Source organism: Alligator sinensis, unplaced genomic scaffold, assembly GCF_000455745.1.
Source record: "Alligator sinensis unplaced genomic scaffold, ASM45574v1 scaffold74_2, whole genome shotgun sequence".
Lineage (NCBI taxonomy): Eukaryota > Metazoa > Chordata > Crocodylia > Alligatoridae > Alligator > Alligator sinensis.
In genome coordinates this window covers 732,112-749,870 of record NW_005841931.1, presented here as the reverse complement: position 1 = coordinate 749,870, position 17,759 = coordinate 732,112, and the positions used below count along the sequence as shown (strand labels likewise).

Genomic DNA, 17,759 nt, shown 5'->3' with positions numbered 1-17,759 from the left:
GTGATATTCTATGATGTAACTGAAGTCTTATAGCAAATTTCAGAATGTCAGACTGTCATTTCTTGGACTAAAAAGTAATCCAGGCTGTACTAGTTTGTTTGTTTAGGGGTATATACTCATATACCTCACTAACTGAATAGGTGATAACTTATTTTAGCTTTCCACATCTGACTCATTTAGCTTGTTGCCCTTATTAAAATATCTACTTTGCACAGTGACGGCAGGCAGCCCATTTTAGCTTTACCCTTTTTTATTTTTTTAGTGCAATGCATACCTATTGAATGTATGACAAAGACATGGCTACTGGTACACAGAACACATTTTACTGGGCTACACAGGAGGAATACATTGCTATTTTCTTCAAAAAACTGTTTAACCCGGCTTTTTTCCTAGAAAAAAAGGCCATGGTGGTCTCCCTGCTCCCTTAGGGGATGCTGGAGCTATGGCTCCATCCCTTTAGTGTAACTGGTCAAATGCAGGGGAGACAGTAGATCTGTCCTTGAAGTATGCTACTCTCACATTAATTACATTTGTGTCCTTTTTCTGGGAAAACGTTGGCTCCACAACACATCTTGTTCCAAGGCTCTTTTAGCCCTGAATGAATTTATAAAAATTCAGCATAGCAAGCTGTTTAAAACAGTGAGATTAAAGATGAAGTCTATAATCTAATCGCCCTATTGCCAGGGTATCTGGGTGCATTCAAGGATCTGTAAAGTAGTGGTCCAAAGGACTACACTGTCCACTCCTCTCTGCAGGTCCTCCTGTTGTTTTCCTTGATTAGATGAGCTTTTCTGATTTACAGAGGAATCCAATAGCCTAATTAACACTTGGTTTAGTCACACAGGAGTGTGGGAAGCATTGAAACAGCAAAGAGTATTCTTAATCCCCTGATACATTAGAGCAGAATACCCAATATTTCCTAGAGTTTTGGGGCGTAATCTTGCCCTTTCAAGTCCATGGAAGTTACTCCATTGACTTCAATAGCCCGATGAGACTGTGTTTAGAATACTCTACCATTTTTCCATAAACCTTAGAATCCAAATCTCAGGAAACTACTGTAATTTTATTTCTATCTTTACTTCCTTTAGAAGGTGAGAAAATAATTTCCATTTATTAAGTTTGTTTTTAAAAATGAACATGTGGTTTTTAAACCTATTTCCTTTTCATTTCATCTTTGGCTTGATTTTTCTGTGTTTGCTTTTACCTGTTACAGTTTTGGCCAGACCCTTTCATATAACAAACTACAAAATAGCACCATTGTACTATAAAACAGAATTTTACATACTGTTTGATATATGTGTATTATTGATATGCTAAATTTTACATACTGCATTATATGGAGGAGGAAAGAAGTTGCCTATACTGTTGCAAAACAGTTTGTTACCTGGAATAATCATTGAGGGTTTGAGAGCATACATATGCTTAACTGCTTCTAAAATCATGTATCTCACAAGTTGCAACCACTTGCATTTTGGCAAGACAAAAAATAAAGCTATAATTAAAATTGATGCATCTAACCTATATACAGTCAAAATGCCACAGATGGAATCAATAGATGTCCAAAAATTGCATTTGTTACTTTGCTGCTGCTGCTGCTACTGGGAATGTCAAACTGTGCAAATATGAAAGGGGTAGACAAACAATGCTATCAGACACTGTAAAGCAAACAGCCTGTTGCTTGTATAGAAGTGCAAATAAAAAAAACACTTAAACAAGGCTGATGAATGACTCCAGCAGCCAGGGTTCATAGGTTAATTTAGTGCAATTGGATCCATCAAAAGGCCCATAAATTTGCAGGCTTTTGAGGGGCACAGGACTTTAAGAGTTTTTGTGCAGGATCATTTATAACAGGTTAGCAATCAAACAGTAATCTATCAACCTCAGAAGCTTTATAGCACTAGGTTGGTTTATAACATTCTGCTCTCCTAAAGACTCAGTATTGGAATGTTTACTTGCATTGTTCATTGGGAGAATGCCCATCGGTTGAGATTTCATCAGGCTTGTTGAACAATAGTTTTTAAGTCTTCCAATGTTTAACAAATAATTTATTTACAGGAGAGTATCCTGCAGATGGCACATTCATTCTTCACTCATGTGGATGGTGATTTTCTTACATTCTGTAGTTCCTGCTTCCTGCGTTCCCTCTACTTGTATTCTTCAAATGCACTTCCTGAAAGTGTAAAAAGCAAATGATTATCTTTAATGCTAAATGGTTACATGAATAAATAGTGTTAACTGAGCATAGGCTTACAAGTAGGAGAACTCCTCTATTCATATCCTGGTGCTGACACTGATTCCATCTGCAACCTTCAGCAAGTCAGTGGGTGCATCTACACGGGCACTTTACTGTGGAGCAGACTAATTACTCTGCAGTAAAGTGTCATTGTCTACATATGCAACGCTATTAGGTAACAGTAAATTAATTAACTCTGCCGTAAAAAAGTACTGTTGGGGATAGGACTATTTTACAAGAGTAGTTCACTGCACTGAAATGGACTTGTGGATGCTGTCTGCAGGTGTAAATTGCGCCCAGTCAGCCCAGCCAAGCCAGCGGCCTGCTCCACCCTGGTCTAAATTGCTGCTGTCCTGGGTGCATGTGTAGATGCTGCATCCAGGAGCAGTTCCCTTTGGCTCAAATGGCTCCAGAGTTTGTCATATTAATTGCACATGTTGATGCACCCAGTTGCTGTCTCTGCCTCTGTTTCTCCATCTATACAACTGGCATGTTAATGCAATATTTACATTGCAGATATATACATGTTTATAAAAAGAAACAAATTCCTGCATATGGTGGAGTGAGGCTTGCTTAAAGGTTGATAGTTTCCACAATATTTTCTATCTATCAATCCAGATGCTAAAAAGCAATTATCCTAAATGCACTAATTAATGGAGTTCTGATGTCAGTGTGATTGTGCATGATCTCTGTACTGTGAAATTCCCATGTTCTTGGCATCAGTACTTTGGTCACTACCACTTGAAAGAAAATTTGCATTTAGTTATTGACCTGATTTTGATTTCTAATCTTGCTCCAATACATCTGTACCTTTGGGTGGTCCCATCAGGTAACAATAAACTTTCTGGGCATGTCTGGATATCCTTTGACTCCTGGATACCCAGGGATAAAAAAAACTCATGGAAAAAAGAAGCAGAGCAGCACATGCATGGGCAGCGTGCACTGCTGAAAAGTGGAACTGGACTGCCCAGAGCCATGCTGCAAGTGTCAGCCAGGCTCCTCCTGGTAGGATCACCACTGAGGCCCCCAGGATCCCAGGTAAGTCTGCTGGGGCCAGCCCAGTGCTGGCCCCAGCCTCCTCTACTACCCCCAGGGAAACTTGCCTCATGCCAAAGTGCATGTAGCACTGGCCTTCCCTCGGGACAAGTAGCTGCAGCACAAGGTGCACTGCTGCTACTTGTCCCTGGGGGACCAAATGTCTGTGGTCATCTGGATGTGGTCTCTGGTATTATCTCACTTTGTGCACCATTGGTTGCTATTTGCTAGGCCTGTGTAAAGTGGAAAGTATTTGCTTTGGATTCGGCGATTCAGAGGGTCAGTAATTTGATTCGGTGATTTGAATCACTGTCCTGATTTGATTCAGCTGAATCCAAATCCAAAGATATTCAGTGCCGAATCTTATTCAACCATAGACTATACAGTCAGGCATTTAGAAGAGGTTTCTATATGATTCTTTTAGAGTTGACTGGGACCAGTGATGGCAGTAACTGTCTTATGTATCAGACCACCATTACTAGAACACCCTTCCCCCACCCCCCGCATAGCCAAACTAAGCAGCATCACCAATGGTGGCGGCAAGACAAGTTAGTGAATTCTAGATTATTCAACATTAAGAATTTCTTTGCTTGTTGTAGTAATACTGTCTTCTCCTCCTTACTCCTACACTTCTTAGTCTTGCAGTCTCTTTTATCACTGCTTTTTGTCTCAAAAGAAGATGCTTAAAACATCTTGTTGATGTCAACTTTTTATTCATCCCCGTGATGATCTATATCATATGTTGACCCTGAAGTGCAAATATAATGTGGGTAAGCTAGCAATCTAGAGACCACTTGATCAGCCCAAAAGAATTTCCATATGGTTTTCTTTTTTTCAGATATTACTTAGTAACCCATTGATGAATAGCTGCTGTAATATGCCTTGTGTATATATAGGTGGATAAATATATACACAATATGAATTCATTATAACTTTACATGACCTTTTTAGTTTTCTTGGTTTTTCCTACCCAACCTTGCCAAAATTAATCTTTCTACCTATCTCAAACTTCTTCCATATGATTCCTTAGGCTTTACTTGTAATGCGCCTACTATAGATGAGCCCTTTGGTTCTCACTAAGGGCATCTACACATGAAATCAGCATGATGCAACAAACTCTGGCATGGTTCACGCTGGAGTTTATTGCTCCTCAGCACAGAGTTTACATGTACACCCAGGACTGCAACATGTTGAGCCAAGGCAGCACAGCCACAGCCAGCAGGAGTTCTGGGGGGGGTGCTACAGTAAAAGGCTAGCTGGCAGGAAGTCCCACAGTATAGCACCCTTGTTCCCCAACCAGCCTGGTCACCATCTATACATGTGCTGTGGTACAGTAAATAACTCCGCTATAGGATAGTACTTGTATCGGGCAGTACTACAGGCAGCCCTTGACTTACAACATTTCTAGTTGCAGTGAACAGCACTTGCAACATTTATAAATTGACACCTGTTTCGACTTTCTGACATCAGTTTCAACTTTACGACTCTTGATTCGATGCGATGCCAAGCCAGCGAACAAGTTCGCTGTGTTGCTCATTTCCCTGGAGAACATCTGTCCAAACTTCCTTGGACACTTTCTTTAAGAAAGCAGACAAGACTCCAGAAGAGCCTGCAGCCAAGGCTCCTGAGAAGACTCCAGCCAAGAACCCTTCAAGAAATCCAACCAAGAGCCCTTCAAAAATCCAGCAAAATCACCTCAAAGAAGTCCTTCCAAATGATAGCTGTTTACAATATAAATACATTATGTTGCTACATTACTCATACATAATTTCTTGAGTACAAAATTCTGGGTTACCTTTGGTGAAAATAGGGTATTTGGCCTTGGTTCAGGAACAAATCTCCCATTTATAACATTGTTTCCTATGGGAAAATCAGTTCTGAGTTGCAACGTTTAGACTTAAGACAGTTTTCAGGAACCAATTGTGTCGTAAGTCCGAGGACTGCCTATAATTATGATTGAGTTAATTAGTTTACTCTAGCCTAATAGCTCTGCACATGTAGACACAGACACTTTACTGAGAAGCTAATTAGGCAATGCCTCAGTAAGCATCTTGTGTATATGTCCCCACTCATTCATGTCTGCACCAGGCCACTTAAAGGTCCCCACATCTTGTCCTAAACCACCTCTGCTTGCATTATCAACTCCTGAACTTCTATGATGTCAGTGGAATAAAATCTTAGCATTATCATTGCTGCTCCAAAGCTGCACTATATCTTAGAAGAATTTGCCAGAGGACAGCAAAAGACAAGTTATTTTATACAATATATTTTAATTTAGGCACAATATAATATGAAAAGTAGTCAAAATTAAAGAAAATTGGCTTCCAAAAGCTACTAGATTCATAATGGACATTGCAATTCCATAATGAGCAAATAGCTCTTCTCTGCTATTCCTGTCCTTTGAATTTATGATGCCTTATCAATCATTAAAGTAAAATATGTGCTTAAATGGACCAGGGGCAGAGTCATATGCTTTAGCTTTGATATGTGGCCAAGTGGCAAAATGAGGCATTGCTTGTAGCATACAAGATGAGGCATAAATATTGGAGAGAATATTTAATATGATGCCTAGTACCACTTCTATTTGTTACTTTGGTCACTGCAGGAAAGAAGAATCACTGGCTGTAGCAGCAGCACACACTAGAAAAATGGCTTTGCCCCAAGTTGCAAATTCCCTTACAAACAGGCATAGTTGAGGCCATTCAAAATCAGGATGATAAATCTGGATGATTTAGGGTCTCATATGTCACTTCTTTATGTTGACAATGATAGTCATAAAACCAAAGTATGGTACTTAGGGAGCCTGGTCTTACTTATGTCTATTGGGTCATTCATTTCTTAAATTCAATCATGCAGGTTTTTCTCAGTATTGAAGAACATGTCACAGCTCCATTATGCAGAGTACAGAAAATGTGCAACCACTTTTGTAGATTTCCAAAGGCTTTTATACTACCTTTCATTTGATCCAGCTAAAAAAATTCCCTCAAGTCTCTTTCCTTATCTACATCTTAGTGAAGATCTAAAAAATAAACGGAAGTCTATGTACAATTTGATTTGATGTATTCTTGAGCAGTGATCAGCAATCATTACATATACCATTTACAGTAAACTGGAGTTGTCATTCTTTTCATCCTGACCAAAGTAGGTCATATTTTCTAAATGTAGAAATTCTGCACCATAAAATAATTGAGTTCTTTAACGACATAAAAGAAAAAAAAATACCCCCTCATTCTCTTTTTGGAAACAAATACAATAAATAGAAGAAATATGCAGGAGTTTACTGTAGAAAGAACCTGGCTTTGTTAATGTGACTCTTTCTATTGACTTCAAGAATCTTTGAATCGGGCTGGGAGATTCATATTTACACTGACAAAAACTGTTTATCTCTTTACCAACTTTGAAAAACTGTTTGAAATATTAAAAAAATAAAGCTTCTATGTATGTAGTAGCTCCAGTGTTTGTTTCTGTAACAGACACCTCCAGTTTGGCATTACAGATGGGGATAACTACAATGGGCAGCTTTGAATTGTCCAGGGGAAGGTGGCAATGTTTTCATTGTCAGATCCTTGACTCTACTTATGCCAACCAGGTTTCACAGGTGTAAATGCAAAATGTGATTTGTCTTCAGCAGATATTTCTTTCACAAGCAAACGAGCATTAACTTAGGGGTGAGGATTATGTTTCTGATCGTAAGGGTCATTTAACTGTAACAGACAAAGGGGATTTGGAATTGTCTTATTTTAAGCTTTTCAGAATGACCATTTAAATCTGGTATTAAAAATTCCTTTGTTTTACTGGTAATAAAAGAAAAACCCAATGTTTGTAGTAACACACACCATATCTTAGCTACAAACCCTCTAGGGTCTATTTTGAAAAGCATTTTAGTTCTGTGGGCAATGTGGTCAGTGACAAAATAACAAGACTGAAAAGTGGGAAATGGGCAAAAATAGCCTTTTTAAAGTAAACAGACCATATTCTGTTGTCTGCCACACTACTGCCTCCCACAATGATTTTGGTGCTGTGGTTTGAGTGTAACAGAAGGTACAATTGGTGCTGCTGCACATATTTTGGCCTGCAGATGTCTATGAATTGTTAATGTGCCAGTCGGCATAGATACTTCCAGTCTTTCAGAAATAAATGAAAAGTAATTTAATCTCTGCTTCTCTTCTCCTGGGTTTTTTTTTCTTAACATCAAATATATTAATTTCCACATTTTTATTTTGGCCGAAGGCCCTAAAGCGTAGAAGAAGTTTGGATGGATTTCAGATAACACCCGTTTTTGTGAGAGGACTATAAATTTGAACTTTCTGAAGGTCATTTGTGCTACTTTGTGTATGTGTATATTAGCATGCAAAGCCAAAACAAGCACAAGACGTGTTTAGGTTTGTATCAGCAAGGAGCATGTAGAACTTTCTACTTCTCTGGGCCTTTTGGTAGAGAAGGAAGGAAATGAATTCTTGCCTCCCCCTTTAGTCCAGATGCCTATTAGGAAGATAAGATTGGCTTCAGTGACAGAACTTGTGTGGTATGTGAGACTTCAAGCAGTCACGTTCTTTGCTTGTCCTTAAAGTTAGCCATGACAATGCTCCCTTGAACAAACAATTGTGACATCTTACAGTTCTAAACCAGTGGTTTTTAATCTTTTCAGACTCAATGCACCCCTCAGAAAATGCACGCTCTTAGTTTTCAGTTGTTTTTTGACTACAGAAAAATAATAGAACAATTCTTCTGTCGGAAAGAACTTGAAAAACCTGCACCAGGTCAGAAGGTTTTTAACACTATATGGGTTCCTATTTGAAATCTCTGGGTTTATCTTGTGAATCATGTCTGTATACCTAATAGTGCTAACATTGTGGGGAAGTCTTTGGCACCCTGAGTGTGATACAACCCTAGTTGAGAACAATTGTTCTAAACTGTGACAGGCCCTTTAGTGCTCATTGTGATCTCTACCAGCTCTGTGATATTGCTTGGTAAGAAAAGTCAGAGCCTTCCTGCTGCCCATTACCTATTCACAGGCTATCATGGTAATCTATACTTACTTTGCCTAGAGACACATCAGTTGCCTTAGAGAGTGTTGCTGGCAATGGCTAATTGGTGACTGAATGAATGTGTCCAGGGCTGATCAGCTGTTGCCATCCTAGATAGATTTTGAGCAGCCAGAACTGTTGCCATGGCATTAAAAGTTGATTGGGAGAGCCTGTCAATATGTCAGATGGGCTCACTGGCAGGTCCTCTTGTAGTCAGGTGAATTTAAGGAGCAGGCCCCCATCCCCCTCCTGGCTGGAGAGCTTGCCTTTGTCACAGTCCATCCAGGGATCCATGCACGTGTTATTGTCTCTCGATAGTCTATTGGAGAGATGCTCCCAGCGTGTTTTACGGGAGCCTTATAAGGTGACATTTTCTCTTCACAGAATGAGATGTTATCAGTGCACTAATTCTTCTTATACTTTGTAATGAAAAGAATGTCACAGTCTAAAGCACACCTTGGGTTTCAGGCTTTTCTTTTTGCTAATTATGAAAATACAGGAATTTCTTCCTCTCTTGGCATCACACATGTTGCCATATGATTAGGTTTCATAGATTTCATACACATAGATTTCATAGACATTAGGGCTGGAATGGACCTCAAGAGATCACTGGGACAAGCCCCCTTGCCATAGGTGGGAAGTCAGCTGGAATCAAGTGACCTCAGCAAGAAATAAATCCAGCAGTTTTTTGAAGGAATCCAGAGTAGGTGCTTGCACCACCCCTGGTAGAAGTTTGTTCTAGACCCTGGACACACGCTGTAAAGAACTTTTTTCTAATATCCAGTCTAACTTGCCTTTCCTGAAGTTTATGGCCATTAGACCTTGTTATCCCTTGGGGAGGTCTGGTGAACAGATGTTCTCCTAGGTCCTGATGTACCCCTCTTATGAAGTTGTAGGCTGCCACCAAGTCCCCCCTGAGCCTTCTCTTTTCCTGACTGAAGAGTCCCACATCCCACAGCCTCTCCTCGTACCTCCTTCCCTCCAGGCTGTGGGTCATATGAGTGGCTCTCCTTTGGATTCTCAAGCTTCTCCATGTCCTACCTGAAGTGGGGGGCCGAATACTGGATGCAGTACTCCAGCTGCAGTCTCACCAGGGCCAAGTAAAGTGGGAGGATGACTTCCCTGGTTTAGCTTGAGATGCATTCGTGGATGCATGCCAGAGTTTGGTTAGCTTTGCCCACCACTGCATCACATTGGTGATGTCCTTTCTAATAATTTACATGCACATGTTCATTGATAACTACATTCAGTTTAGTTGAATTTTGATATGAAGGCTTTTCATTAGATAGAAGACAACTTCCTATCTTTCAGTAGTTCTGGCTAGACAAATAAAACATATTTAATAAACTTTAATCAACTCCCCTTTTTGTATTGCTAAGAATTTTAATTAATAGCTTTCAGCAGAATGAAACAATTTGCAAGTGAACAAGAAATAATTTTAGGGTTTTTTTTGGATAAGCATAATTGATATATGAAATAAAACCATGCAGATCTGTTGAGGTACAATTAAAATTAGATGGGTTAATTATAACTTGTTATGATAGTGCAATAGATAGTTCTTTTGTTATATTAATATGACTATACTGGGAACTGCCCTTAAAGTCATTGGATGTTCTTACACTAATGGCTAAATATGTTCATGTATGGGCCAACAAAAGGCTAATAATAGCTATGTGGGATGTAAATCATACATATTTTTATACTAATTCTCTGGAGAGCCAGGTAGACTTCAAGCCCCCTTTTAAAGACCCCCAGGGTAGGAGCCATCACCACTTCCCTTGCAAGTTGGTTCCAGATCCTAGCTGCCCTGACTGTGAAGCAGTGCCTTCGGATGTCTAGTCTAAACCTACTCTCTAACAATTTGTGGCCGTTATTCCTTGTTACGCCAGGGAGCGCTAGGGGGAACAGGGTCTCTCCCAAACCCTGCTGGTCCCCCCTGGTGAGTTTATAGATGGCCACCAGGTCCCCCCTCAGCCTTCTCTTGCGACGGCTGAGCAGGTTCAGGTCCCGTAGCCTCTCTTCGTAGGGTCTGCCCTGCTGTCCCCAGATCACGAGGGTGGCCCTCCTCTGGACCCTCTCAATGCTGTCCACATCCTTCCTGAATTGCAACGCCCAGAACTGAACACAGTACTCTAGCTGCGGCCTGACCAGTGTCGCATAGAGGGGGAGGATCACCTCCTTGGCCCTGCTTGGGATGCATCTGAGGATGCACGACAAGGTACGGTTAGCCTTACTGACCGTGACCTCGCATTGTCGGCCCAAGTTCATCTTGGAGTCAGTAATGACTCCAAGATCTCTTTCTGACACCATGCTCTCGAGAAGGGAGTTTCCCAGCTTATAAGTGTGATGCTGGTTCCCACTGCCCAAGTACAGCACCCTGCACTTATCAGTATTGAAACCCATCCTATTTTCGTTAGCCCACCCCTGTAACCTGTCCAGGTCCTGCTGTAATCTGTCCTTCCCTACTAGTGCGCCCACCTCACCCCAAATCTTGGTATCATCAGCAAATTTAAACAGGCTGCTTTTTACCCCGTTGTCCAAGTCACTAATAAAGAAATTGAACAGTGCGGGCCCAAGGACTGAGCCTTGGGGGACTCCACTGCCCACTTCCCTCCAGGTCGAAAAAGACCCATCCACCACTACCCTCTGAGTATGACCCTTCAGTCAGTTTGCTAATCCATCTGACTGTGTAGGAATCAATGCCACAGTCACCTAGCTTTTTGTTGAGAATGTGAATAACAGCATACCTTGCCCAGAAATCTTTTGGAGTTTACAATTTGACATGAAACAACTTATTGCTATCACCGCAGTAATCTGTCAAATAACCCTGTGTGTATTTTATAGAATATTTTAATCAATGAGGTCAAATTCCACTCTTTCACACTGGTGTAAGCCTGATCCTATTGGTTACAGAGGGTCACACTGGATTTATACCTCTAAGAGCAGAATTTACTACTTTCATATGCTGGTAAGAATGCAGCAATGATAATTATTCTGGTTAATATACATGTGCCCAAATAAATTAGGGTGGAGCTATTTTTGTAGCTGTTTTTTCTTCTTTGATTAATTCAAGATAAGATACCTGTAAATCTGTGAGTTTATGTTAGTGTAAATGATTGTCTAATGGTTATCTGGTTAAACTTGTATATTATCTAAGTATTCAAACTACTCTGGTCAAAGCTACAGTTGAACCTGAAGCTTTGACACTGGAATAGGCTTTTTCTAGAAAAAAAACCTATAAGACTCTCATATAGGACAGTTTAATTTTTTGGGGACAGATCCTATACCAACTCTTAGGTGTGTAAGTGAACCTAGGTACCTAAATATTTGTAAGGAATCTGTTTGACTTGCAACAATACTGTCTTGCCCTCGTGTAAACAACACTTTATCAAATTATTTTACATTAATGTAAACAATTGTATAAAGAGAGGGTAATATGGTAAAGTGTTATTTATGTAAAGGCAATTAACTGATGGAAGACTGGCATTCCTAGGAGGTTAAAATTTCATATTGTGATCTGTAGTGTCCAGTAGTTGGGACAATAGTGATGTGTGTGCTTAAAAGGTGAAGGGTATTGTTAGTTGGCTTAAGTTTTTATTTCTTTGCTTTTGTGGGTTTCAATCATGGTGTGTGTGTAGGTGTGAACACATGCATGTAGATTCGTGTGTGTGTGTGTGTGTATGTGTATAGTAGCTCTAAATATGGCCCAGCAAGATTTTTGTGTTTTAATTTCCAAATTATTGTAATGTTCATGAGGGAGCAGGTGGCTTATGAGGGAGCAAGTGCCTGCAGGGGTAGAAATGTTGCTGCTAACGGGGAATGTTTAATATGTTGGCAGCTTTGCATGAAGCCTTATGTGCTTTCTCCAATATAGGATTAAGACAATCAGAAAGCTATAGATTTTTATATGCACCTCACCTCCACCAATCAATTGGGTTGTGTGTGTCCACCCAAAGTTAATTTGTATGTACCTAGTCCTCATTAGCAGAGAGAGGTAGCAGCTAATCTATCAGGAGCATCTCTACCTTGCTTTTAGCCCTCACTAATCAGGGTTCTGTATAAAGTAAATAAACTTTTTCAACACTTAAAAAAATCATCCTTACCACAAAATTAAGCAAAACAAAAAACAAATGCTTCCCTGGCACCAGATCTACTCAGGATCCACCACTCTACCGAGTTGTATATAAACAATGTTCTGTTAAGAGACTTAATGAAAAGGAGGATTGTCACAGAAGAAGTTCAGCCAAACCATAAATTCAAACTCTTCCCATTAGAACATTTTGAAAAGAAACCAAGTAAAAACTTGATTAAAATTTGAGGGACCTACCAAATTCACATTTGATGACCAACTAGTTTTATGCTTTATTTAAAACTCATGTTAGAACTCAAAATTAAATATGGAAGGGTGGCCTCCAAACTAGGACTGCTACCCATATCACACCATTTTTAATGAGCCTTAGTTACTTAAAGCCATATATGTAAAGATTTTTAACAGCTTTGGTGAAAGGCACCATAGAAGTACAGAATAGTATTTGTCTGAGTGCTTAAACCTTCAGACTTGCATCTGACATTTTTTCTTCTCCATGGAAGGAGCAGAAATTAGGAATGTGGTTTGTTTGGTTATTTCCGAAACACGTGATATACATAAACTACACTGAGATCACATACTTTTGGCTTTAATTGTATTTATTATTTTACTAAAATAAATTTATTTTTTACAATAGTTTCCTGAGTTTGGTTTCTGTTGTTCTTCATGATTAATCTATTTATGCCAAACCTGAAGGCAGAATTGAAGCCTGGTACCTTCTATCTGATGAATGCTGAGCCAAATTCCCATGAGACCTAAATAGGTATAACTGAGGATAGAGGGCACAGACAGAACAGAAGATGTGTTCTCTGTTGCAACTCATAGCACTTTACAGGAAGCACTATGAGTTGCAATGATCCCCTAGACCCAACAGACCTTTGCTGCTGGGTCTTGGAGTTGCAGATTCTAGCTGCTTGCTGCAAGCCTGCAGCCTGGTCTGTGAAGCAATGCCACTCCCCCTTCCAGCTCAGATGCTGCTTTCAGCATGGGAGGGGGGAAAGGGAGCAGAGGGAGTTCATTCTTAGGGTTCCCTAGTCTATGCTGGAGGGTGGGGTGGGTGGCTTGAAGCCCCCCTCCCAACCCTTACCCCCCTGCACCTCAGGAGAGCTCCAATCCATCCATCCTACCATCCAGCACTGGCTGAAAACCCCCCAGACCAAACTCCCTTTGGTCCTTTTCCCTCCTCCAATTTTGAAAACAGCAACAGGCTGGGAGCTCCATAGATACAAGTTACAGAACACACTCCATTTTGCAGCGTGTTTGTCTGAACCATTGTGCAATGAGGGTTCCAACTTTTGTGGGGTTGGGCCCATTTAAAGCGGTCTACAGACATGCACTTTTGTTTGGTCATGACTGTACATCACTTTTTGGGGCCAGATCAGGTGAAAATTGTCTTCTGTCTGTGCCCAGAACTTCTCTCATTGACTTGTTACTAGTTTTTGGTGTGAAAGCTATCAAGTAGAACTCTTGCCAGAGCACAGATCAAATCACAGATGAGGGAAATTCTTATCAAATCAGAGAAAGCCACTACTGCAATATATTCTCTAATATATCTGTAAATTAATAATAAATAAATATGGTATTTTCATGTCAAATATGGTTTGGAATTGGCTCATCGTATCAGAGTCACTGAATATTTACAAGACTTTCCAGTGACCTTATCACTAAACAATTATAGGGGTTTTAAATATCTCCAATGCACTTGCTTTCATTGGTTAGAATAACCACTGCTATGTTTTTATTGGCTTAAAGTCACTCTGTAATGGTGGTGATGACCTACTTCTAGTAAAATAATTTCAGTCTTCAGTACTGTATTAAAAAAAGATAGAAACATTTAAGTATTGCCTAAGATTGTCAGATTTTGCTTAGACATTTGTCATTTAGACAAGATGATCTTTTCCTCAGAAAGAAAAGCAATCTTTTCCACAAAAATTGCTTCTGAGTTTGATTTTCAGTGATGTGCACATACTTTATTGAATCTTGGAGCCTTTTAACTCACCTAATCTTAGTATCGTTTGCTTAATGATACATTCTTATGTTGACTGATAAATGTTGGCACCAGCCTACATTCTTATGTTGACTGATAAATGTTGGCCCCTGTCACAATAAATCTTCAACAATATCCTTATATATTGTTATATATTTTTATGTAGGTATGTAAATGTGGGATCAGAGCTTCAAATTCCTTACTTGCTTTCTTATAGGCCAACCTCTCTTTGACTTCCAGATGAAATACACTTGAATCAGAACTATGCCAGCACTAAGGCCCATTCTTGACGTTCTTCTGAATGAGTGGAATTTTATACCCACACAGAGCCCACAGTCACAGGATCCACTTGCAAACTCAGGGCCTAATTAATGACTGCAGGCTCTGATTCAGAAAGCCAGATCCCACACCCAGTAAAATTACTGAAAGGACTAATTGGTTTCCGTGGCTTTGGAACAGACTTATTCCGATAAACTGTAAAAGGGGAAAGTGTGAAGTAGATAAAATAAGTGTATGCAACTTTAAAAAAATTCTTTTCCCATTTAATGTAATTAATTTCATACATTCAAATGAGATTTCCAGATCTACTCCAGGGATTAGATAAATGTATTAAGCTACAGTATACATTGGAGAATAATAGGACCTAAATTTATCTGTTTGTCTTATACTCCTAACAGTTGACTGTAATAGGTAGGAAGTTTATTAAATCACAAAAATACCTATTATTTGTCCCATTTTATTTTATTTTCTATGCATGCTGTATAAATCCTGAAGGTTTTTGAAGTTTTTAATTCTAAAGTAAATTTAATACCATACTTACTCAAGTCTAAGACAACCCAAAATTTAAGTCTATTCCCAATAATTAGATTCTATACATAGAAAATGTATAAATTTGTTATAATTTTCCCTGTATAGAATCTAATTATTGAAGGGTCCTCTTTAATTCATCCTTCTCGCTGCTGCAGGGGTACAGGCAGTGGGGAGGCAAGTGTTATGGGGAGGTGAAGCAACTTGACCTCTGCTTCTGCTTGCTACCTCTGCTCTGTTTTCCCCCAGCCTCTGCTCACCCTCCCACCCAGCCTCTGCTCTCTGCCTTTCCCTCAGCCTCTGTTCCCTACTCTTGCCCAACCTCTGCTTTTTTCCCGCCCCAGCCTCTTCTCCATGTTTCATAGCTTTAATAGCTTTTATAGACATTAGGGCTAGAAGGGACCTTGGAAGATCATCGTGCCCAGTCCCCTGCCCCAGGGGCAGGAAGTCAGCTGGGGTCACAGGATCCCAGCAAGATAAACATCCAAATGTCTCTTAAAGGAAGACAGAGTGGATGCTTGCCCCACCTCTGGAGGCAGTCTGTTCCAGGCCTTGGGGGCTCGGACTGTAAAGAAATTCTTCCTTCCAGCCTCCATTGGCAGGCTCTGTTCCCATTCTAGCCTGGTGCACTGAGCATGGCCCCAGCCCAGCCCCTGTAGCAGCTGTGTAGGCTGCACCCCACTGTTTTGGCTCAGGCTGTGGCTGTGCTAAGTGCCCCAGGCTGCAGCATTCACGTTGCCTGCCAGCACAGAGGAAAAATAAAGTGGGGAGGTAGATGGGCAGGCAGAGAAGCAGAGGCTGCTTGGTGGGAGAAGATGGAGAGTTGCAGCTATGATTAGCCTCAAGCCAGAGCAGCCACCTGCCCCCTGCTGCTGCACTCATACACAAATCTAAGATGAGAGGCACTTTTCACCCATGTTAAATGGGGGGCGGGGGGGGAACCTCTTCTTACAGTCAAGTAAATATGGTACTCATGAAAGATTAAGGATTGACGGACTTGGAGTCTGAAATCCTGGAAGCAGCATGAGCTTTGAAATATCCCACATTTCTATTTATTTTGGCATTCCAGCTTTGAATTTGTAAGAGCTAGAATTCATGCTTCAATTACATTTTCCCCAGGCACCACAATTTTGGAAAAGTTATTCCAGGCAAGGAACAATGAAAATATAGATTTCATTAGTTGAAGTGGTTCCTAAAAATGGCCTTTCTTAAATGTAGACTCCACTATCTGTCATTTTTATTTAAAGCCATATAAAAGTGCTTTTCAAGTTAAATATTCAGATACATAGTCTTTTAATAAATTCTTCTGTTTATTAACTTATTGTCCTTTTCAAACACTGCTGTGTTAATTACATTTATGACCCCACAGCATTTATACTGCATAGGATCATAGGAAAATAGGGCTGGAAGGGACCCCATGAAGTTATCTATACTCTAGTCCGGTCTCTTGCTCAAGGTAGGATCATCTCTGACTAAACTATCCCAGCCAAGTGTTTGCGCAACCTGCTCTTGAAAACTTCCAAGGATGGAGACTCCACAACTTCTTGAGGTGGCCTGTTTCAATGCTTGACCACCCTGATAGTCAGTAAGTTTCTCTTAATTGCCAACCTAAACTTCCTGTGCTGCAGCTTGAGGCCCTTGCTCCAAGTCTTGTTCTCTACAGCCACAAAGAAAGGCCCATCAACATCCTCTCTGTGATCACCCTTCAGGTATTTGAAGACTGTTATCAAATCCGCCCCTCAGTCTTCTCTTCTCCTGACTAAATAACTCTAGTTCTTTCAGCCTTTCCTCATAAATTTTGCCTCCCAGGTCCCTGATAATTTTTGTTTTTCTTTGCTGGAATCTTTTGAAACTGCCCACATCTTTCTTGAAGTGTGGGACACAAACCAGGCCACAGTACTCCAGGTGAGGCCTCTCCAATGGAAGAATCACTTCCCTTGATTTGCAAGTGACAGTATGCTGTTGGCTTTTTGTAACTGCAAGCGATGCAGTGCCATGCATGCCCACTTGTGTGTGGAGCGGACTCAATTAATTGAGTCTGCTCTGACGCACTGGATCTCTGGAGCGTCCAGGCATGAAAATGTATGAGTATAAATGTCCCTTGTTCTCCTCTAGGTGCTTGTACCCGCCTCCGTTCCACCAGGAGTTCGCGCGCCGCCTTCGCCCGGACCCGATATCTTGCACACCCGGACTTCGTTGGTACAGCCCAGGATTTGCCCCACCTGGTATAAAGGGAGACCCCAGAACTCACCTGCCACGCCTTTGATGACTCTTTCAGTGGAGGGTCTTCCCTCGGGGCATCCCCCGGTGCTGGCGCGCTTCTTCGTGGGAACTCTCGGGGCTCCGTCCTCCCCTACACCCCGGCCATATGCCCCCCCAGGTCTTCCTATCCTGGCCCCCAATCCGTCCTCGTCTCGCCCTCTCTTGGTTCAGTCCCGCTGGTGACTACCAGCGGTCTTCGGACCAGGCGTGCCTCTCCCCGTAGGGATGCTGACCTGCTCCCTCCTTCCTTGGGATGCAGATGTCCACTCTGCTCCCCCAATAGTTCTTGCCGCAGTTACCCGTGCCGTCGGCTCTGTAGTG

At 40.9% G+C, this 17,759-nt stretch overlaps 1 protein-coding gene across 1 annotated transcript in view; it reads right to left on the bottom strand.

Annotated features, from left to right (window-relative positions):
- Positions 1-2,049: 2,049 nt before the first annotated feature.
- IGF1 (insulin like growth factor 1) overlaps positions 2,050-17,759 on the bottom strand; it is an 84,056-nt gene continuing 68,346 nt past the window's right edge. The window contains 1 exon segment of the mRNA NM_001286846.1: positions 2,050-2,170. Within this exon segment, the coding sequence (NP_001273775.1) occupies positions 2,111-2,170 (60 nt within the window). The 3' untranslated portion in view covers positions 2,050-2,110.